This window comes from Chlamydotis macqueenii, chromosome 4 (genome assembly GCF_036417535.1).
Source record: "Chlamydotis macqueenii isolate bChlMac1 chromosome 4, bChlMac1.mat, whole genome shotgun sequence".
Classification (NCBI taxonomy): Eukaryota; Metazoa; Chordata; class Aves; order Otidiformes; family Otididae; genus Chlamydotis; species Chlamydotis macqueenii.
In genome coordinates, this window is record NC_141559.1 from 19594533 (window position 1) to 19616305 (window position 21773).

At 46.6% G+C, this 21773-nt stretch overlaps 1 protein-coding gene across 2 annotated transcripts in view; it reads left to right on the plus strand.

Annotated features, from left to right (window-relative positions):
* The window catches only part of SCD5 (stearoyl-CoA desaturase 5), a 35602-nt gene extending 14899 nt beyond the window's left edge, over positions 1–20703 (plus strand). Inside the window, exons 2-6 of one of the 2 annotated variants that reach the window (XM_086747347.1) lie at positions 8426–8556; positions 11703–11762; positions 14934–15139; positions 18251–18483; positions 19011–20703. In XM_086747347.1, coding sequence (XP_086603473.1) covers positions 8426–8556; positions 11703–11762; positions 14934–15139; positions 18251–18483; positions 19011–19201 — 821 coding nt within the window. In that variant the 3' untranslated portion in view covers positions 19202–20703. The remainder of the gene's footprint in view (positions 1–8425; positions 8557–11702; positions 11763–14933; positions 15140–18250; positions 18484–19010) is intronic. The other variant, XM_086747348.1, reaches the window with a different exon arrangement.
* The last annotated feature ends 1070 nt before the right edge of the window (positions 20704–21773 follow it).

Genomic DNA, 21773 nt, shown 5'->3' on the forward strand with positions numbered 1-21773 from the left:
CCCATCCATTTTTAAACGATTTACCTGATAACAGTTTTCATTTCTTCTCTCTAACAGTGCCTGCTCCTCAAAATCACATTAGTGTCTTGCTGCCTTATTGTATTGCACACTGAGAATATTTTATGAGCTGTTGGTGATCCTCCTTGCAGGCTCCCGCTTCCCCAAGCATCTCATCCTTGTTGCAGATCCCTATCTGCAGTTATTGCCTCCTCAACTACATTACTTTCCTTTTTCTATCCAGGCAGATCTTTATTTTGAGCCTTACTTTCCCTGTTTCTGCATGGATCCTTTTGTGTTTCTTAGCTGTCTCACTGCTGTTCCAAATTTAGCATCATCTGCAGTTGTAATTAATATGCTGTTTGCCTTTGTTTCAGGTCATTAATAAGGATGTTGAATAAAAATCTGCTGCTTATTGATTCTGGCATATTTCCATAAATAGCATCTGTGCACAGGCACAGCGTACTTGAAAGCCTAGCAACCCACGGGCTCCCCATTTGCACAGTAGTTAACCTCATGTATCTTGTCTCTCTTGCATCCTCTTCCTGATCCACTGCAGCTGTTCTTTCTTTTGTCCTTTTGCATAGGCTTACTTGTTTTCTCTTCCCCTTCTTCCTCTTTGTTCCCTCTCTTGAATGCTTCTCCCACTGCTCCAGTTCAGAAGCATTTTGCTTATGCTGTGCTCTGTCGTGTGAGCTCGTGGTTGGAAATGCTTCTGTCAGACCTTAACGTTTCTGCAGGGTACCAGGGGGAAGAGCGTGCTACCTGCCCGGGAGGGTGATGTGTTGGGGCCCCGCTCACCATGGAGGCGTTTCCCACCAATTTACTACATTGACCCGTGGTTTGTCTATTGCAGAGGGAGGGTGTCAGAGACAATGGAAGAAAGAAGTAAAATTCCTGTGTTTTGACAGTAATTCTGCCTTGATGTCTTGAGAAAAAGTAGGGAGAAACAAGGAGGAACCCACTTAAAACCTCTGCTTTGCTGGATTAAATCATCCTTCTTTGAAACAGATCTGAGTTTACTATCCAGTCAAGAGCAGATCTGGGCTTGGTGTTTGAGTTGTGTGGAGCCCAGAACCCTTGGTGCAGGCTCTGCTGTTTCAGTTACTTGCACCCAGGTCTCAGACTTCTCCTGGACCTGCAGCAAGCCCTAAACCTCCCTGCAGAGTTTTGGGTCTTAATTAGGATGGCAGTTAGAGCTGTTGGCTGGGGACACTTGTGTATGTGTTGGGGATCTGGCCCTGGCAGAGGGCTCTGGCTGGTGCTCTAGCTCGGCTGCTTGAGGATCCAGCTGGTGAGGAGATGAGACCAGAGCTACCTCCTGGGCCTTTCTGCTCAGCTGTGGGCACCCTCCCAGCTGCGACGGGCACTTGGATGGGCACCTGTGGCTGAGGACTGCTGTGAGTGTGTCTGTGACTATTACTGTAAAGGGAGGTCCAGAGGCTACATTCTTAGGGAATTGTCCTGAAGCCAGCATGCTCAATAAATGGGAGAAAAGTGGGCTTGGCCAAAGCTAAAGCTCCTGTAATCGTTGCTTTGAGTAGACAGCGATTCAAAGCAAACAGCAGCCAGCTGAAATCCTCTAAAACTATGTAAACTTGGGGCTCCACCACCTGTCCAGGCCAAGTTAGCTATTGCTCTGGGGAGCAGCAGGCATGGCACAGAGCATTCCCATATCATCCTAAGGGTAAGGAAGGTAATTCATCTCTTGTTCTGAGTAAATTCTTGAAAGAAACAATTTTACAGTAGCAGGAGGACCCTGCAGACCTGTACAATGCCACAGTATCCAGAAGGTACAGAGGTGTGTGAGGATGCCATGTGCATGGATATCTGCATTAAAAGAGTAGATCTGAACTCTCAGACTGAACATGGTAATTGGGAGCTGATGCTGAAAAGGAGCTGCTTTTGGGTCGATGTGTGGCAGGAGAACCCTCCTGTGGGTGTAAGACGGACGGCAGAGCCACGGCATCAGCGCTGGGATGCGTTCCCAGCCCAATGGCACACTTCAGCTCCATGCCAGGCAGGTGGCTTCCTGCCAGCCGCTCAGTGAAGCAGACGCTCCACACTGCCGTCAGTCCATGAGTGAGGCAAAACTGAATAAACAATCAGAAAATTGCTTGAAAGGATCTTCCTCCTCTCCCTCTGGCTATAGTGTGAAGCTGTGAGCTGCACAGCTCTAGCTTCCTTTTCACAACATCAGAAGTATTAGCCTTAAACCCACTGTTTTTCATGGATCTGTTTATTGGCTGCTCTGTTTCTTTGCTCAACCCAGGTCTCTCCAGACAGCTTTTTCTGCTGTTAGCCTTTGCTTTTGGGATTTTTTTTTTCTTCTTGAAGTGCTCATTCTTCTATTTCATTCTTTTTTTTTTTTCTTTCTTTCTTTTACTTTGGTTTTAGTATGACACAACCTTTTATCGAGTGGCTTCAGAGCTCCTGCTCAGGCTGCTGTACTGTTGGTGGAACTCCTGTGCCCTGGCCCTCTTAGACGCTGGCCCTGCCTGTCCGGCAGCTCTGTGTGCTCCATCCTCAGGCTTGTGGCTAGTTGAGTCCTCACCCAGCCCTTTTCTAGCTCGGTCTGCCTTGTTTCAGAAGCAGCTCTATGCAATCAGTGCTGGGGCCGACTTGGCGTCCCAGTGAGGACAGCCCTGTGGAAGTGCCTCTTGGCCTCAAAGCTGGGCATCTTGGGGAGGTGGGGATGCTGCCAGCTTGCTGTTCTTCCTTCACATCCATCATCAGTGGCTGCTGACAACCTCCTCCGCTGCGCTCTGACACAGCCCGCTCCCAAGCTGCACTCCTGCCAGCCCTGCAGCACTGGTTGAGGGGAGGAAAAGCAGTATGTTATTCCTCATCAACAAGATGGTCGTCTGTGCTCTGAATTCAGAGTCTCTGGTACCTGCAGTGGCCCGTGATCATGCATGAAGCCAATATATATGGATAGCACAGCTCAATCTTCAGTGTATAGGTTAAGTCTGAAACGCTGCAGTTTCTTTGTGGGTGCAATTTTGCTTTGGTAAGTCAACCCACTAGTTAGCTCACTAAAACATGCAGAAAACTAATCTGGCTATTTTAGCAGCTTCCTCTTTGTACATTAAGTACCTCTCTAAATTGAAAAGAATTGTATCATTAACTGTTTGGATTCTAGGTTGTTTATTGGTACTTTTCTTGTGTTTTTCTTTTTTTTTATCTTCTGCAATAACTGTGGTTTTTACTCTTTATTACTTAGAAGAGCTGTTTAGTTACAGGTCTAAGAGGGAGTTTTCAGTATATGGGGAAATTACTGTTAGCTGAGCTACTTTGCTCCACAGTGTAATCCTTTTGTGTTTCATGGAGATGTTCACCCCACACACACACTCCCCACTGCCCAAAAATGAGCCAAGTAGCTAAGTAGCTGCTCTCTACTCATGTAGTTACTGTAGCTGTGCATAATGAATGTGGAATCAAATGGTTCATAGTCTGATTCTTTATTTGAGTTCATAGTTTATTCTGCAAATAAAAGCTTGAGACCTATCTTTACACAGCAAGTATTTGTCATCTTGGCTGTTTATGTATTGGGAGTTAGTGGCTGAGTAATATTTTCAGGCACCCTAATTCCTGTAAGAAGCACAGAAATCTGATATCACTGTACAGTGCATTTGTCTGACAGGACTTGTTTCTGCTCTGGTCACCAAACTCTTTGTTTGTTTGTTTGTTTGTTTCTGGGAGTGTTTAAGCCCTCAGGATTTGTATTAGGAAAATCCCTGCTGTTATGGTTTGTCCTCTGTAAAGCCATAAAATAGGCCTGTTGTGTGGGTATAAGCCCCAGCCACTTTAGCTTGATCACTGCGGTGGTAGCTGGGACTGCCAAGTCCCTGGAGGGCTGGAGAGGGCAGAAGGATGGAGCTTGTGGTCGTGGCCCAGGGAATCCCTGGGGAAGCCCCATTTGATCGGGGCAGCATGTTTCTGGGAGGCTCTGAGGGTTTTTCCTCAGGCTGGTGCTCGTTCTCAGTTGGCCTTTCTGCCTCTCTGCTTGCAGAGCCACACAAGCGAGAGCCGGCTTGTTCCCAACCGTGGCCGTTGGTAGAGCCCAGCACCCTGTGAAACAGGTGTCTCCTTCCTTTTGCTGGGGCACAACCGCAGTCAGTCCCTGTCCTGAAGTACAGCTGAGCTTGCCTCCTCCTGGTTGATGGTGGAAACGTGCTGCCTGTGAGGCTGCCTGTGCAGCAACAGGACTCCTGCAGAAATGTTTGAGTTAAATCCTCCTCCCATTTCTAGCCCAGGGCTTCCCAGGAAGAGTGAATCTGGAATTATGCTGGAAGGGGGCCTGGGCTAGGAGGTGCCACTCAAAGGTATGGACACAGGGTGGCATGTAGTCCCTAGGGCAGTCCCCAGACTCCCAAAATACTGTTGTCCATTCTGCCGCAATGCTGATGGTGTGGAGTGAGCTAAATGAAAGGCTTTCTATTAAGCTGAAGTGTGTAAGAGCTGAAACGTCAAGTGGCATAAATCCCTTGTAATCAGTGCAGCTATTTCATGTGGTCTGTTTGTTACCTTCCACTCAGCCTCTTTCTTGCGCTGGACAGAGAAGGAAGGCAAAATCAACCTTAATGTTGCAATATCTCTTGTTCTACCCACTTATCTTTAATTCTACTTTTAAGCAATTTATCATGATTCTATGATTCTATTATTAAGATGATGAGAAGCACTTGGTCAACTAAATGATCTGTTGTTTTGAAGTGAGAGAAAAGCCCCTCTTTGTGCTTTAAGGAAGCAAAGAGACTGCTGAAGATGGGAGATTTCTACCCCTGTGACTAGCATGAGGTTAACCAGTCATAAAGCCCACAGACAATATGTTCTTGTAATGATTCAAGACTAAACCTTAATATTTTTATGTTAGCTGGATAATGTCAGTATTTTATGTGTCACAGATCTGTTCCCACAATTACAGTCATTTGAGTGATTTGGAAGGTTTTATTTAGTGATGTTTCTGCACAGCTCGACATCGTGTACAGAAAATGATAGAATAGGTTTTCCCTAGTTTCACAGGAGTCCAAGTCTTTACACTGACAAGGCACGTGCAAGAACTGCAAGACTGCAGTGGAGACTGGAGTGTGAGTTGTTGTGGTGTTGGCATTTTTACTTATTTGAGAGTAATCTGTAAATTCAACAAAATCTGTAAATAATGTGCAGAGAGAATGCATGATTTTCATTTAATTTCTGTATCGCCCTTCAAGAAGCAGGCAGAAGTCTGAATTCTGATAGGCTTAAGCACACTGGACTTAACTGTGTAGATCAGCCTTTTCTGGGAGCAGCTTGAACACTGCAGCCTGCTGAAAAGGAGAATTGCCTCTTCGGTGATGGTGTCCAAAGAAGTTTTAGAGATGCGTCATCTTTACTAGAACCATTCTGACTCCATTTGTCTGTTGTGTTTTGTGAGAAAGGCTTTGTTTTGCTGTACAGGAGATGACAGGAATTTTAGTCATGTACATAATGAGAAACAGTTTGGGTGAATCTATTTTTGATGAATCTGCCAGTGGAGTGGGTAAGATCTATTTACTCCTTCAGTCTGCAGGGGTGACAATCATAATGAACTATGATTGCTGTTATTTTACCAAATATATTTTATTATATTTTCTCTTAGATGCTGTAATTTCAAGCACTGAGTTGTAAGTTGATAGAGGGGCACAGCAGACACCCACCAACGTGTACTTATTTTTGTTTTCTTTTTGCAAAGATAGATATTTTACATTACATACTGGGAAAGCTGATTGTGAATTCCATTCTAGCTGTAGCACGTCTAGCAGGGTTCCCTGCTGGACAGACTGTTTTGCAGGCACAGAAACAAGTAGGAAACCCCCTTTTGAGTATAGGGGTTTTCCCTTTCGGTTCCAGTAACTCTGTTTAGGTGTTTGAAATAGGCTGTTTTAACCTAACCCTGTGTTGTGGTTTTGTTTAGTGGGAGGGGGCCTAAGGTGGTAGCTTCTGTAGGAAACTGCTAGAAGTCGCTCCCCTTTGTTCAGTGGACTCGGCTGGGCCTAGGGCAGACCCGCTGCTGGCCAAGGCCAAGCCAATTGGTAGCAGAATGTTCCGTGATAACGCCTCTGCGGTAACGTATTTAAGAAGGGGAAAACAGGAAAAAAAAAGGGATAAGAGACGATGTGAAGAAGCTGCGCAGAGGAGGAGGCGCGGGCCTTGTGGGCCTTGCAGGCCTCACCCTCTGGCCTCTCGCCCGGTGGCCGACTGGGCCTGACTCGGCCCGGCCCGGCCCGACTGCAAGACATGGAGAGGAGATGAGATGGATGGTGTGAAGAGATCCTGAGAGGCGTCTGCCAGCCTGTTGTGAAGAACTTTTCTTGTGAGAGGAACAGCTACAGACGCCAAGGTCAGTGAAGAAGGAGGAGGAGGAGTAATGTGGCTCCTGGCCAAGATTCCCCTGCAGCCTGTGGTGACGACCATGGTGGAGCAGGTTGTCCCCCTGCAGCCCATGGAGGTCCACGGAGGAGCAGAGATCCACTTGGAGCCCGTGAAGGACCCCACACCGGGGGAGGTGGATGCCTGAAGAAGGCTGTGGCCCATGGAGGGCCCGCTGGGGCAGCCGTTCTGGAGAGACTGCACCCTGTGGAAGAGATGACCCACGCCGGAGCAGTTCCACGAAGGACTGTGATGTATGGGTGGGACGCCACAATGGAGCAGGGGAGGAATGTGAGAAGTTCTTCCCCCAACTATGAAGCAGTGGTGTAAAACAACACGTGATGAACTGACTGCAACCCCCATTCCCTCTTCCCCCCTGTGCCGCTCAGGGTGGGGGGAAGGTAGTAGAGATAATGTTAAGCTTGGGAAGAGGGAGGGGTGGGGGGGGGTTATCTCATTCTCTGTCTCATTATGCTGCTAGTATTAGTAATAAATGAATAGTTTTCCCCAAGTGGAGTCTGTAATGGTAACTTTAAGGATTTTCTCCCTGTCCTTATCTCAAACCTCGAGCTGTTTTTCTTATATTATCTCTCCCTGTTCTCTTGGAGGGTGGGGGGAGTGAGAGAGAGACTGCATAGTCTGGTCCCAATCGGGGCTGAACTACGACACCCTGTGTCTCTAGGGTCTCAGGGAGCTCTGGCTAAACAGCACATCGCTTCAGACCATGTAGACTCATTTGAGGTTGTCCTGTAATATTCTTACTGTTTGAATCCACTCTTGTTTTAATTTTACACTTGTAAAACAAGCCTATACTCTTAGGCACAGTGTGATAAATCAACACCTATGGGAGGGAGATATAAGAGTCCATATATCATGACAGCTGGGTAGCTTGAAAGTGAATAGTTTTAAGTGGTCTAGTTTATTTGAGACTTGCATAATACTTTCCTCCTAGCTGTTTCCATTTTCCCTCTAGTCTTTCTCCAAAAGGAGGGGCAGCTCCAATGCACTGTTCTTCAAACCGTTTCCCATAGTCTCCTGTTTTGTTGCAAGCCAAAACGACTCAGGCTAGGGATCCATCCATCACACAGCAATTAAAAGACACTAGAGACAAAACCAGCGTGTGCATCAAAGGAGAAGCAATCAGTGTACAGATGCATGGCCTGAGCAGGTGGGCCCGTGTCCACTGTCTCGTTCTGCTGCCCCAACCAAGCCATTCCCCCTACCCCCCTGGAAATGTGAGGTTAACCGGCTGGAGCATGTGTGAGAGTGGCCCCTGCTGAAAGGAAAACCAGAGATATACCGATGCTGCGATGGTGGTATTATTTTAAGCATGGAGGCTACATTGTGGGATGCATGTGCTTGGGCTGTGTGTCTAGCCTGGAGCCACTTTGGTGAGTAGGGAATAGACTTGCTCCCATGCTGTGTTGGCCATCTGAAAAAATTATCAGAATATGTTTACTTGGCCAGTTTTTTAATTATGGGAAGGCAAAGCAGTTCCTGAAACTGAGGGAGGTGGTGAATGCGCTGCTTCCTGGCACATTTTTATTACCAAGTCATGATTTCCTGATGATAAGGGAAGTTTTTATTGTGGAAACTCTGACACAGCTTGTATCTTTATGGGTGGGACATGATGCTCTTAAACTAGCTGACAGTTTGGACTTGAGCAAAGACCTGTCAGGAGGAGAGTGACAGCATCTTTTTAGAAGAGTTGTTGCTACTCTTCTGACACCAGTGATGAACTTTCACTCCACCATACTTGGCGAAGGCATGCTGTGTAAATGTGTCACGGCGTGATGCTTCAGTGATGCCAAACTCTCTTGAACAACAAAATGGGGAGGGGTGGGAGGTGGAGTGACTTGTGCCTGGAGCCGCAGGGCAGAGGTGGGCTGAAAACCTCACCTTCTGTCTGCCCAGCCTCATCTGCTGAGTGACCCTGCAGGCGTTGGCAGGCAGGGGCAAGAGTCATCTTTACATCAAAGAAAGCAAAAATAGTGGGAGTTGGCCCCTGACATATCCTATGTTTTGTTTTTGTGTCTTTCAGCATATTTCTGTTTCCTGATGACAGCCCTGGGCGTGACGGCGGGTGCACATCGCCTGTGGAGCCACCGTTCCTACAAAGCCAAGCTGCCTTTGCGGATCTTTCTGGCTGCAGCTAACTCCATGGCTTTCCAGGTGGGGTTGTGGTTGTCTGTCCAGATCCTTGGCCTCCAGGCAGCTTTCTCTCCTGTGCAGGGATCCCCTCAGCTTAGAGACAGCAAAAGAAAACCAAAATATATTGGCAGAAAAACATTTGCTGATAACACACTCTGCTGGCTCAGGGGATGCAGAGCCCCTCTTGCTACCCATGTAACAGTATGCATTAGACAGTCCAGGAGCAATAATTACTTAAGGACCAAGTTGAATGTGCCCAAATCAGGGGCTTAGCACCCCAGCAGCCTGTCTGTGGCACAGGTCAGGCCCCACACTTCACATGGACAACATGGAAACTTCTGTAAGGGCCAACTTGATGCAAATATGTCTGTATAGTCAAGTCCCTTTGTCCGTCCAGGCAGTTCAAGATTTTGACGTGCCCAGAAAGGAAAGCAGGCATCCTTTCACAATCTTAATTTATCTCTGTTTTGTGAAGCATTTTTCACCAGTAAAAGTAAAATACATTTGCAAAGAAGCATGTTCCTAGCTCTGTACTTACTGATAGGCAGTTTTAGACGTCAAAAATGTTTGTGTAACACCCAGCTGGTCGTAGGAGTTAGCCCAGAACCACGATCTTCTTGGTGTGAATTAGTTACTCCTTTGACTGTTCAAGCTAGGGATATGAACCTGTATTAACATTAAACTTGGTGAGCTTGGCTGCTGTAACCCCTTGTGGCGCTGAGCAGGATGTGTGTGTTGTGCCTTGAGCTTTAACCTTTTTCCCTTCGGTCTGTTTGGTTGACTTCTTGTTCGTGTACCTTGACAGAGGATGAAAAGGGTCCCTTTATCCACTTCGGTACTGTTGATTTGTCATCTTTGATTTATTTTTTTGTCTTTTATTTTTAGGGTGGAAAGAATTAATCTTAGAATCATAGAATCATAGAATGGTTAGGATTGGAAGGGACCTTCAAAGGTCATCTAGTCCAACACCCCTGCAAGGAGCAGGGACATCCCCAGCTAGATCAGATTGCTCAGAGCCTCATCCAGCCTGGCCTTGAACGTTTCCAGGGATGGGGCTTCCACCACCTTTCTGGGCAACCTGTTCCAGTGTTCTATAACTTGCATCGTAAAAAATTTTTTCCTAATTTCCAATCTAAATCTACTCCCCACTATTTTAAAACCATTACCTCTCGTCCTATCGCAACAGGCCCTACTAAACAGCCTCTCCCCATCTTTCTTGTAGGCTCCCTTGAGGTACTGGAAGACCGCTATTAGGTCCCCCCAGAGCCTCCTCTTCTCCAGGCTGAACAGCCCCAACTCTCTCAGCCTGTCCTCATAAGAGAGGTGCTCCAGCCCTTTTATCATCTTTGTGGCCCTCCTCTGGACCTTCTCCAACTGGTCCATGTCCTTCTTGTGTTGGGGGCTCCAGAACTGGACACAGTACTCCAGGTGGGGTCTCACCAGGGCAGAGTAGAGGGGGAGAATCACCTCCCTCAACCTGCTGGCCACGCTTCTTTTGATGCAGCCCAGGATGCGGTTGGCCTTCTGGGCCGCAAGGGCGCATTGCCTGCTCATGCTGAGCTTCTCGTCCACCAGCACTCCCAAGTCCTTCTCCTCAGGGCTGCTCTCAATCCATTCCCTGCCCAGCCTGTATTTGTGCCTGGGATTGCCATGACCCAGGTGCAGGACCTTGCACTTGGCCTGGTTGAACTTCATGAGGTGGGCACGGGCCCAACTCTCCAGCCTGTCAAGGTCCCTCTGGATGGCTCCCTTCCAGCGTGTTGACGGCACCACACAGCTTGGTGTCATCGGCGTACTTGCTGAGGGTACACTCTATCCCACTGTCCATGTCGCCGACAAAGATGTTGAACAGGGCCGGGCCCAGCACAGACCCCTGAGGGACGCCACTCGTGACCGGTCTCCACATGGACGTCGAGCCGTTGACCACCACTCTCTGAGTGCGGCCATCCAGCCAACTCCTTATCCACCGAGTGGTCCATCCATCAAACCCATGTCTCTCTAGTTTAGAGAGAAGGATGTCGTGCAGGACAGTGTCAAAAGCTTTGCACAAATCCAGGTAGACGATGTCAGTTGCTCGTCCCTTGTCCACCGATGCCGTCACCCCGTCATAGAAGGCCACCACACTGGTCAGGCACGATCTGCCCTTGGTGAAGCCATGTTGGCTGTCACCAACCACCTCCTTGCTCTCCATGTGCCTTAGCATGGTTTCCAGGAGAATCTGCTCCATGACCTTGCCAGGCACAGAGATGAGGCTGACCGGCCTGTAGTTACCCGGGTCTTTCTTATTCCCCTTTTTAAAAATGGGGGTTATGTTCCCTCTCTTCCAGTCATCGTTAATCTTGTTAATCCCTCTAGACGTTAAAAAGAACGCAATGCGTTTGCTTGAATATGGGAATGTGTCTATTTTGACTATAGCCTTCCTTTATTCTGAGCCATATTCCAGCGGCTTTTTGCTGCTCAGTTCCTTGCAGAGGTTTACAAGCCCTTTGCTCAGCATGTTAAATGACTGTTTTGAGTTTTGAGAACCCCCTGCAACTGTCCTCCTGTCTTGCAGACAATCTTATCTTTCAAAAGTAATTTAAATGAATGTGTCGAGCTGGTTGCAGTCAGCCTGCATGTTGGGATTTCATTGTGTTCTGCTCCCGTTGCTATGGGTTTTGCTCTCAGCTGCATTGGGGTCATCACTGCTTTTGGCTGAGGACATGGTGTGATTTTGAGACGGGGAACTACTTCAAAGTAGCTTCAAGCCACCTTTCTACCCTTTGTATCTGAAATAAAATGAGAGGCCAAATCACCCACTCTTAAGTTTGAAGTAGTCTGAAGCCTGCTCCTAATTACCGTGACATCCATTGCCTGCTAAAGGCTGTTTTCACCACCACAAGAGACACTGAATGAGTTTTCAGGTCCATCTCCCTTGTGTTGGCTTTGAGAGGAACAGGTAGCAATGGAGATGCCTACAGCATCCCTGGATGCTGAATATTGAGGAAGTATTCAGACTCTTGAAGGGCAGGGGAAACTCTACTGAAGAGTTTTAACTTGATGCTGCATGGGCTATGACATGCTGTACTTCCTCTGAAATACCATCAGATGCAGCCATTTTTGCCCTGTTGCCCAGTGCATTTTTTATGATTGGAACATGCTGAGCTGTGTTTTTTCTCTCCATCTAGAGTGAAGCTCTCATGATTTTGAAAGACTGTGCTTCTTGCTGTCACATGTCTGTTTCAGAAGTAGCTAATACCTGGCTTATGTCTTCTTGATCTCCTCGTGTTTAAGTTTCAGCATCTCAACTGGAACGTCCTCTGCTAACTGCGTTGTACTGTTGCTCCTGGCCATCTCCATAAAACAAGCTATGGTGTTCAGCTGAGGTTGTGCTGTGAGCATTTGCACACAGCAGCAGTGGCTGTATGGAAATCCGTGTCAGCACACTGAGGTTGTTATGTAGCCCAGTTTGTTGTTGCCACGTTTCGGTCTGCAAGTTTATTAAGGGACCTGCTAATGAAACCTCATGTCTGCATCACCATCACAGCATGATGCTGTCACTCTCTGCTTTGGAAGGGATTTCACTCCTGTGTTTACTTGAAACTTGGTCAAAAGTGATATGTTCTTGAAAAATGGTTGCTGTTAATATGCTCAGAGCATATTTACACGTGCTGTGCTCCAATTCTTGCTGTATTTATTGCCAACAGTTCTGGCCTCTGGCCTTTATTTCCTCTTAGCCTTTGTGGTTTTTAATTAGATGCAGTTCAGTTATTTCACAGCTTTCTAACGCTTTCATCTGAGGAATCATGTTTTTTGACAGCCCTGGAGGTGTTTGCTGTGGTATGAAAAGCCAAGTTAATTTTTCACAGTGTCATTGCTTTGACCTGCTTATCTGCTGTCCCACAAATAATTATATCAAGTGCTCCTGTGACAAAGTGATCAATAGACTCACTTGAAAAATTATTTCTGGTTAAGAAAGAGGACTTTTATTAGGTGTGCTTTCTACATGACCCTGTTTTATTTCAAAATGACTTAATCTTGGCATTTTCCAGTCTTCTGGATATTCTCACTGAAGCCACTTGAAGCACTCTAGAGGCTTGCATTCCCTTTGATTTTTCTGGAGGAAAAAATAAGATGGCAGCAAGGTAAAGATCTCCTCTTGTTCTCACTGAGGAGTTTGGTGACTTGCTTTGCTTTACTCAGTTTGCTTTGTTCTCTTGTGCAATGGGATAGTTAAGGTGTGACACACCGGAGCACTGGTAAGGAGCCATCTTTACTGCTTCCTCTAAACAGCTTAGATGAGGCAGTGCTGCAGTAAAATGTCCCCCTCGTCCCTAGCCCACTCCCAGCATCATTGCAGCCATGGCGTGACAACAGTACAGGGCTAAGCACAACTGAATACAATGGAGCTGAGATCTTTCTGGGGCTTTGGTTCTTCACTTGTCCCTTTTGGGCTCTTGCAGACTGAGAGCATCTTTGCAAGGCTGAAATTGAACATGAAAGCTGGATCCATCTGAGCTGGATGCTTTAGCTGCTCTTTGCAGTTGTTCCTGGAGTCCCCTCAGCAGCACGAGTGGCCTCAGTGCTTTCTCTCAAACGTTGGCAGCTGAGAGAAAGAGCCATGATTTGTGCAATGCTTTCAGCCTAGGGCTTTTGTCTCACAAAATACAGATATACACAGCTTTCATTAGCCTGGGCTTACTGTGTCCCGCAGTATATTCAGCGCCGTGATGGCTGCCGCACTGCGGTTACTTCACAGACACCACAAATGGTTTGTTCAGTTCTGCTGGGAGCAAAGCTGCTGTGGTTGGTGGTTGTGGGTGCTACTGCTGTTCCTAAACGTAACCCAAGCCCTTCCTTCCTTTGGGTATTACTGCTTTGGTACCTCCCTGGCTGTGCAAAGATAGAAATAGCAGAGGAAAGCACACTCCACTAAGCATTCTCCGATTAAAGTTCACACTGTCGTGAATCTGGACACTAACTAACATTTCTGTGTTTTGGCTCTGGTGTTGGGCAATTCAATTAATAGATGAGTGTGTGGCCTGAGTTTTGCAAGTGTTGTATGTCCTTACAGTGCCCTGCAGTAATAGCTTGGCACCACTGCAAAAGCCACCAGTTTAGTCCAATAGCCAGTGCATCCTGCAGAGCACGCTGAGAGGCTGAAATCCCTTTGGGTGAGTAAACGCACAAAGTCTCACTTTACGGATCCAAGTGTGAAATTGCAGTCCATCCCTTCCTCCCTGCAATCCACATAATCCCATTTACAGCTATAAGGCATTTCAGTGACCCGTATCTGCTGACCGCTTGAGCAGAGACAGGACTGAACTTGCTTTGTATCTGGTCTGGATCCAACGCTGAGCTGATGTTATGGGTCTGAGACTTTTATTCCAGCCTGGCTGCAAATGTAAGACTTGTTTTCCCATGAAATACGCATCTCTCCTTTGATATCTTAATCATAGAATCAGAGAATGGTTTGGGTTGGGAGGGACTTTAAAGATCATCTAGTTCCAAGCACCTTGCCATGGGCAGCAAAACCTTCCACTAGGCCAGGTCACTCAAAGCCCCATCCAACCTGGCCTTGAACCCTTCCGGGGATGGGGCATCCACAGCTTCTCTGGGCAACCTGTTCCAGTGCCTCACCACTTTCACAGTGAAGAATTTGTTCCTTATGTCTAACCTAAACCTACCCTCCTTCGGTTTAATACGACTACCCCTCATCCTACCACTACAGTCTCTGGTTAAGAGTTCCTCCCCACCTTTCCTTTAGGCCCCCTTTAAGTACTGGAAGGCTGTGCTTTTGTACACATCCCTGCAGACAGCAGTAATTTAAATGGAGGTGCCAGTTTTACTGTGGAAGATAGATCCCTCCAAAAGGCTGAGCAGGTTCAGCTCCTGTTCAGGTCAGGAAAAGGCACAGGTAGTGTTCCATGAGCTCTGTCCCGTTTTCAGCATTGCGTTTGTGTGTGGAGGGTATCAGTAATAAATAGCTGCAACCAGCTTAGAAGAAATATGCCAGAACTGAGTGCTTCTGCACAGTAGTGCCCTGAAAATAAGTATGCAAGCTCCTCCCTAGCAGGGTCATAGAATAACAATGTAAACATGTATGTACCTGGTCCCTCCAGCCCAGCGTCCATCCTCAGACAGCAAACACCCAGGGAGGACACAGGACCAGGGCAGAATAATAATGGTTAACTCCAAAGAGGCTGTTGGCTTTCAGCCCTGGGACGTTTCCAGTCTGTGTCACTCGTTCCCAGAGCATGTCGCATTCTGTGTGGGAGCAGTGTGATGGGCTGTCTCTCTGCACGGCTGGGGTCCCTCACTGCCTTGTTGCTGTTATTGTGTGGGGAAGGAGCTGGAGGTGGTACTGCTGGAGCAGCACCTGGCCCCTCTCCTCTCATCCTGCTGTGCTTTCTGTGCAGAATGACATCTACGAGTGGAGCCGAGACCACCGTGTGCACCACAAGTACTCAGAGACAGATGCGGACCCGCACAATGCCCGCCGCGGCTTCTTCTTCTCTCACATCGGCTGGCTGTTCGTGCGCAAGCACCGGGATGTCATCGAGAAGGGGAGGAAACTGGATTTCACTGACCTGCTGGATGACCCTGTCGTCAGGTTCCAAAGAAAGTAAGTAGGAGCACTGGACGCTTGTGCAAGGCGTGGTGGAGAGATCCCTCTGCCTGGTTGTCTAGTTGTGGCTCATTCCTTATTTTTATCTTTCCCTTTTCTCCCCACAAGATATCCCTGCCACCTTGTTGCAGGCATTAGGACTGCTGTCCCTCTGGCCCCTACTATTGCCATGTGGCTGATGCTTGCTGACTGTCCTTGCAGGCTGTGCCGCACAAGCAGTGAGCCCTGTCCACATGAGCTCATTTCTGAGTGTTTTGTGGGTGAGGGGAGCAGTCAGTTGAGTCCAGAAATCAGTTTCTTTTTTGTATTAAAGAAATCTGTGCGCTAGCAGAATTACCTCTTCATTGGCAGAGCTCCAGGAGTGAAGAATTCACTGCCCTCTACGTATTGTTGCTTTTACTGGTTCCTCAGTCGGCAGGGCCTGTTTTGCAAAGGCTCCCTTGCAGTTTCCTGCAGCTCCTCTTGGTTGTGTTGTTATCTTTTCCAAGACAACAGCATCCGACGAGAAGCAGGCTCTCCTGCTTTGGTTATGCTGCCAGTGTTGTGTAATGAAGAAGTATGTTTTCTGCAGGGAAGTTGTCTTAGCAAATGTCTCTGCTCTGGATTTCAATTTAGGACTTTGGAGCTCGCCTTCCTTTATCTGGGAGGAAAAATTCAGGTTTCTCCTTTATGTAAGGTTGAAGTGTTGTATTTTTTGACAGCATGGAAAACCTGGTAGGTCAGATCAGTAAGAATCATAATAAACCCTTCTTTGTCACATTTCATTTTAAGGCTGTATTGTCAGCTTTGCTGAATTTAGTGGTGTTGGTGAGCTGTGGGTGAGGTGCCACTCCATCAGGTTAAAACTACATCACTTCAGCTGAAATCACAGTACTGCTCCAGGAATGACTGACAGCAAAATTTACGCTCTGTGAACAGAAGAATAATCCTGCATATGATGTGAAAGAGAGGCTCATAGCTGAAGTGTCTTCATGACAAAATTTTCATGTGAAAGCAGCGCTGTTGCCCAAACATGTGTTGAGGCGTTGGTTCCCTTAAACTCCAGGTAAGGTTTCTCATTCCAGGGTGGATGTTTCAGTCAAACAGAGACAGAGAAAATGTAGTTTAGTACTTCTTCCAATGTGAGAGCTCATGTCTTCATCAAAGACTTCAGTCTGGGCTTTCTCACATCTCACAGAATGGTTTTAATTGGTGTCTGATAAGCTATTTTCATATTTTATTGTCCCGGAGTGGAACAGGCTTTGAACTTTGAAGGAGTTTTCTGGACTGGAAAATATTTTTCTCCTCTAGCTCTACTTCAATCCTAGCCTTGAATTGATGAGGTTTGCAAACCTTATTCACAACCTGGTTCAGAAGTCAGTCAGATGAGTGGGAAATGACCTGTTACCTTTGTGAAGTGAAGAATGGGGACTCTTTCCTTTGGAGAGCCTAGGCTCAGGTAAGTGAAGATAGAGTTCTGTGAGAAAGCTGAGGAGATGCTCTCTTTTCACCGTGGTTGGTGTTGCTAGAGAGCTGCATATCTCCTGGAGCCCAGCGTGTGAGGCACAACCTCCAAACAACAAAAACAAAGTATCAAACCAAAGAACTTGCAGAGCTAGGGTTAATTTATTTCATACACAAGATGATCAAAACTAGCTGGTGTGTTACAGATGAGAACTATGTCCATGGAAACTTTCTTCCTTTCAAAAGTACTGTTAATATTCACATTTTTCCAACTCTCTGTAGGTTTTAATTGAAAATATATTTGTTTGTTTTTGTCAAACCAAATTGACAGTTTTTCCTATCTGAAAAACTTTCAACAAATGGAAAGTTTTAATAGCTGTTTAGTAAATCTAAACTCTGTTCTTCCTCCTCGCTTACAGAAAACTCAACAAAAGCAGGGGTCTATTTTAAACCTGTCATATGGGCACAAACAAGATGGATCTTACTTTGCGTTTCTTTTCTTTCTGCACCCTTCAAAATCCTGTCACCTCAGCCTATTGCTCCAGTTGTGTCAGCTTGCTTTGATGATGATACCTTGGGATCACTGTGGGCTGTAGTAAATCTGGGCTCCAGGGAGGTGGAAGGGCTCAATGGGGAAGACAGGGCATTGTTTCTTCTCGAGCTGGGGACATGCTATAGGTTGCTCCCAAGCTTCACTGTCTTGCTGCTCTCCGCTTCTGAGTGCCGATCACCTGTTCTTCATTTAGTGTAATTTATTTCCCATCTTGCTTTTGGCTTTGCCTCCTCACTTCTTGCTGAGCAGCTCCCTTTCTCCACTTGCCTTGGATAATTCCCCCAGCGTTATTTTTCTCTTTGTTTCTCCCACTATGGTCTCTGCTCTTCACCTCTGTGCTCCTTGCATCCTCTGCTCTCTCTTCCCGGCCTTGCCTGGGCATGTGGCTTTAGCTCTACTATAAAGCTTTCCTGTTTCCAGACTGTTTGGCTTCCTCCCTCCCCATTTTGCGCTGCACACTGATTTTGTCCAATATATGGAGGAGTGGCAGGGCTTCTGCCAGCCAGTGGGCTGGAGAGCAGCAGTAATCTTCGTCCCCAGGCCAAGATGCATCTTTTTCCTTATCCTTGTTGGAGTGCTTGTGGTCCCTCAGCAGCTGCTTTGGGTCTGCCACTGATGCAGCAGCAGTGGTATAGAAAGGATCTGCTCTTGCCTTGTGCTGCAGGTTCCCTTCTGATCTGAGCACAGGGGAAGTCTTTGCCAGCTCTTAGCAGTGAATGTGTTTCTGACACAGCTCTGCCAATGCCACACCAGGCCCCGGCTTTTCCAGTCCCAGAGCCAGACCCTAGGCGCAGGGTGTGCAGCCAACTCTCCACTTCCCCAGGTTTAAAGGAGCTCAACTTGGGAGGTTTGCTCTGGGACTGGGTCTCAGCTGTTCAGCTCCAGTGTACCTGCTGCTTCAAGGTTTTGGGTTGTCTTTGCATTTTGAATTGCACTTGGAAAAATTATGTAATGATTGTGGATGTCTGAAATGTTCCCTGCTTCCCCAGTAATGAGGCTGGCCCAGGTTATGCCAGGGGTTTCTGGCAGAGCTGTGTCTCTGGAGATGCAACCCCACTTCACCCCAGCTGTCATTCCCACCATGGTAATGGTGTTCTTTTCTTTCCCCACAGGTATTACAAGAGTTCAGTTGTGCTGATGTGCTTCGTAATCCCTACCTTTGTGCCGTGGTACCTCTGGGGTGAGAGTCTGTGGAACGCCTACTTCCTTGCCTCCATCCTCCGGTACACCATCTCCCTCAATGTCACCTGGCTGGTCAACAGCGCCGCTCACATGTATGGCAACCGCCCTTACGACAAGTACATCAGCCCCAGGCAGAACACCTTTGTCACTCTGGGAGCCATTGGTAAGTGCCGTAGCCCTGGGTAGAGCTTTGCAAACTCAGAGCAACATCCCATCCTGTTTCACCCTGGTTGGGGCTTTGGGCATCTGCAACTGGACACCACTTGGAGCCAGGGCCCGGAAGAGGCTGGAGCTTGTGCGTCCTAGAGGAAGGCTGCTTTGCCGTGTAGTTTCTGGGCAGAGACTTATTCACAGTAGCAATCCTTTCTTCTCAGCAGTCGGCTGGGTACAGCACAGCAGAAGTAAGTGACTCTGCTTCTTACTCGTTTGTGCATGTCCCCTCTTGAAGCACTTATGGTTTTCTTCCCTGAGTGTAAGGGGTGGGACATGCCCCTTCCTACTGGGGAGGAAAGCCCAAAACACTGAAATGGAGTCTATTGTGGGTCTGCCCCAGCGGTCTGCCAAAGCCAGGGTGGAGCATAACCTGCACAGGACTCAGGAAACCAGCGTTGGGGTGTCCGACCTGAGTGTGTTCCTAAGTTCATAAACATGCTGGCCATGTGGTCTTTAAACTCCCTCTTTGTTTTTCAGGTGAGGGTTTCCACAACTACCACCACACCTTCCCATTCGACTACTCAGCCAGCGAGCTGGGCCTGAAGTTCAACCCCACCACCTGGTTCATTGACTTCATGTTTTGGTTGGGGTTGGTCACTGACCGCAGGCAGGCTCCGAAGGAGATGATCCAGGCGCGCAAGGAAAGGACTGGAGATGGCAGTGCTTGAAAAGCAACGCTTTGCTGTGCCAGCGCTGTTGTACACACGGGTTGGTGCATGTGCACGCACCCCTGTGCCTGTGGTGGATTTATTTTCCTCTGGGTAAAACTAGTTTTTTCAGATCAGTTGGGCCAAATTAATTCCCCAGGAACGAATTCGGCCCCAGCTTTTTTTGCTTATTACATGTCTTATGTCCAAACTTCAGCCTATTAAGTGTAAAAATGTTATATATTATTTAATATTCTAGTTACACAGGAGAGAGATTTGATTTTAGTCACTGTAGTTCATGTCTGAAATACATTGTAATTTACTTGTTCATAGTAAACATTGGCAGGTTGGAGGAGCTAACTATCCTTTCCAAGTGCAGTTAGGGGAGATTTTTGTTTCTACTATTAATCAAATATGCTTCTGAGATGCATCTCTTCAAGGGGATGGAGCAAGGCTCAAGGTACTGTTTCAACTACAGACTAATGGAAAGGAAACAATGAAAAACAGGATGTGCAAGGGGAACAATCAGCCTAAATTTAGTTAGACGTTAGTTTGAAAATCTGCTTTCTTCTTTTTGTTAGCCCTGTTAGCCAGCCCAGTGCGCTGCTGTCTTTGCTAAATATTAAAACCATTTATTGATGAGCAGGCTTTTGTGTTGAAGATTAGCCTCTATTCAGGCCAAAATACAACTGATGCTATGTTGAGATGATTCCTTTGTTGTCACATGTACATTGTAATTTGTAAAGGTATAGAGCTCAACCATGTCTTAAGCCAAATAAAGCTTCAGTTTCAATGTTTGGTGACCTAAGTTATATTCTAATCGATCATGGCCATCGATGCATGCATATTTTAGCTCCTTTTGCACGAGAGGCCTCTTAATTTCTTTTTCTGCCTTTGACTAGCGGGTTTTAGAAAACTGACCTCTATCTAAGTCAGAGTCTCTACTAATATTTCAGCTGCATGCAACATTCATTGGTTTCTGAGCAAAATATAAAGACAGTTATGTAGCTTCTGAATTCTAACAGTTGCCTTGTTTAAAAAAAAATAGTTAAAAAAGAAAAAGAAAAAAGATTAAAAAAAAAAAAAGCATGTAGAATTAATGAGACATATAGCCCTTTGTGTTAGATGTTAGCCAGTGCAGGAGAGAGGCTTTGTACTGTCAGCACTGGAGCACTTTTGAAGATAGAGGGCATGATTTTCATTTATAAGAAGGTCATCGCCTTGCCCCTCAGAGAGGGAGTGCCTGTTTCCCAGCCGCGCAGCCCCATGCCCGAGGCAAGGCAAGGATCTCGAGATAACTGAGACTCAGGCCCAGATATTTTCAGGAAAGATGTAGAACAGGGAAAAAAAAAAAAAAAAAGGTTTCTTTTTTGTTCTGTTTCTCGTTTTTTAAATGATGCCATATAATATAAAAGAGTTGTCTTTATTCTGTATTTCATCCAGCAGGTGTTTTAACAGTGTTACTTTGCCATTAATGATGTGTAAACTCTTGAGTGATTTACAATAAACAGATATGAGTTAGACTGGCCACTGTGTTTTATTTTGAAACGTCTCCCAAAGTGAAAGGCTTTTTGCATCACACACTAGAATTACAGCCGTGTTTTTCTTGGCATTTCCAGATATTCACTTTGTGCAACATTTCCAAAATACCTGCCCCCTCAGCATTTCTAGTTTCCTCATCAGTGGAAGAGGAATGTTGTCAAATGGAAGGGCACCAAGGGATTTTATTGCTTTGGGCTTAGTGGCCAAGCTGAGGGAGGGAAAAAGGAAAAGTCAAGCTGACACAAGCTTGAAAGGAGACCATGGCAAGTTCTTGCATGTGAAAATCCCACTTTAATAGCAAAATGTCAGCCCAGTGTCATTGCAGGACAAAAATACTCCCTATTTAGATTTTGCTGTAAGTTCTCCTTGTTTCTGCTGAGATGTGCCTGAAGACCTGGGTATGCCAGAAGTCATGTCTTGATGTGCGTTCATCTGGAGTCGGTACTGTTTGACAGACACAGGAATTATATGCACACGAGCAGAGACATCTCCCCACCACCCCCTACAGTGCCTGCAGGAGAGGGTGGAAACGTGCTCCCAGAGCCTAGAGGCTTCCAACCTGCTAGTTAGAAAGATAGCGCTGTTGCTTCCTTCTTTGCACGGTCGACAGGCACTTGGAGAGCAACAAAATGATTGGGAACCACCTTCAAAATGATGCAGGTGATGGGTTTGGACTTGATGGTTTGAGTGTAGGAGCAAAGCTGGGAAGATGCGCAAATGCCTAATATTACTGGTGCTCCCATCATTTTGTTTGTGCAGTTTTCTGGCTGGAGAACTGCAGTGAATGCACTTTACAGGGCCTCTAGATACAGATTTTCCTGTTGATCTTTATCGTACTTAAGATCTTTTTTTTCTTTTGTACTGCTATTACTTGGACTTCCTTAAGCTGATTGCTATTAAGGACATAACGTAAGAAGAATAGCTGGCCCTGCAAAGTGGTACATGCTGTTCTGAACCTCTCTGACTACCTGAAATTACAACTTTTTTTTTTTTTTTTTCCCCTGCTGTGGGTATAAGACTTCAGCAGTAGTTGCAGTGGGATTCAGTTCAG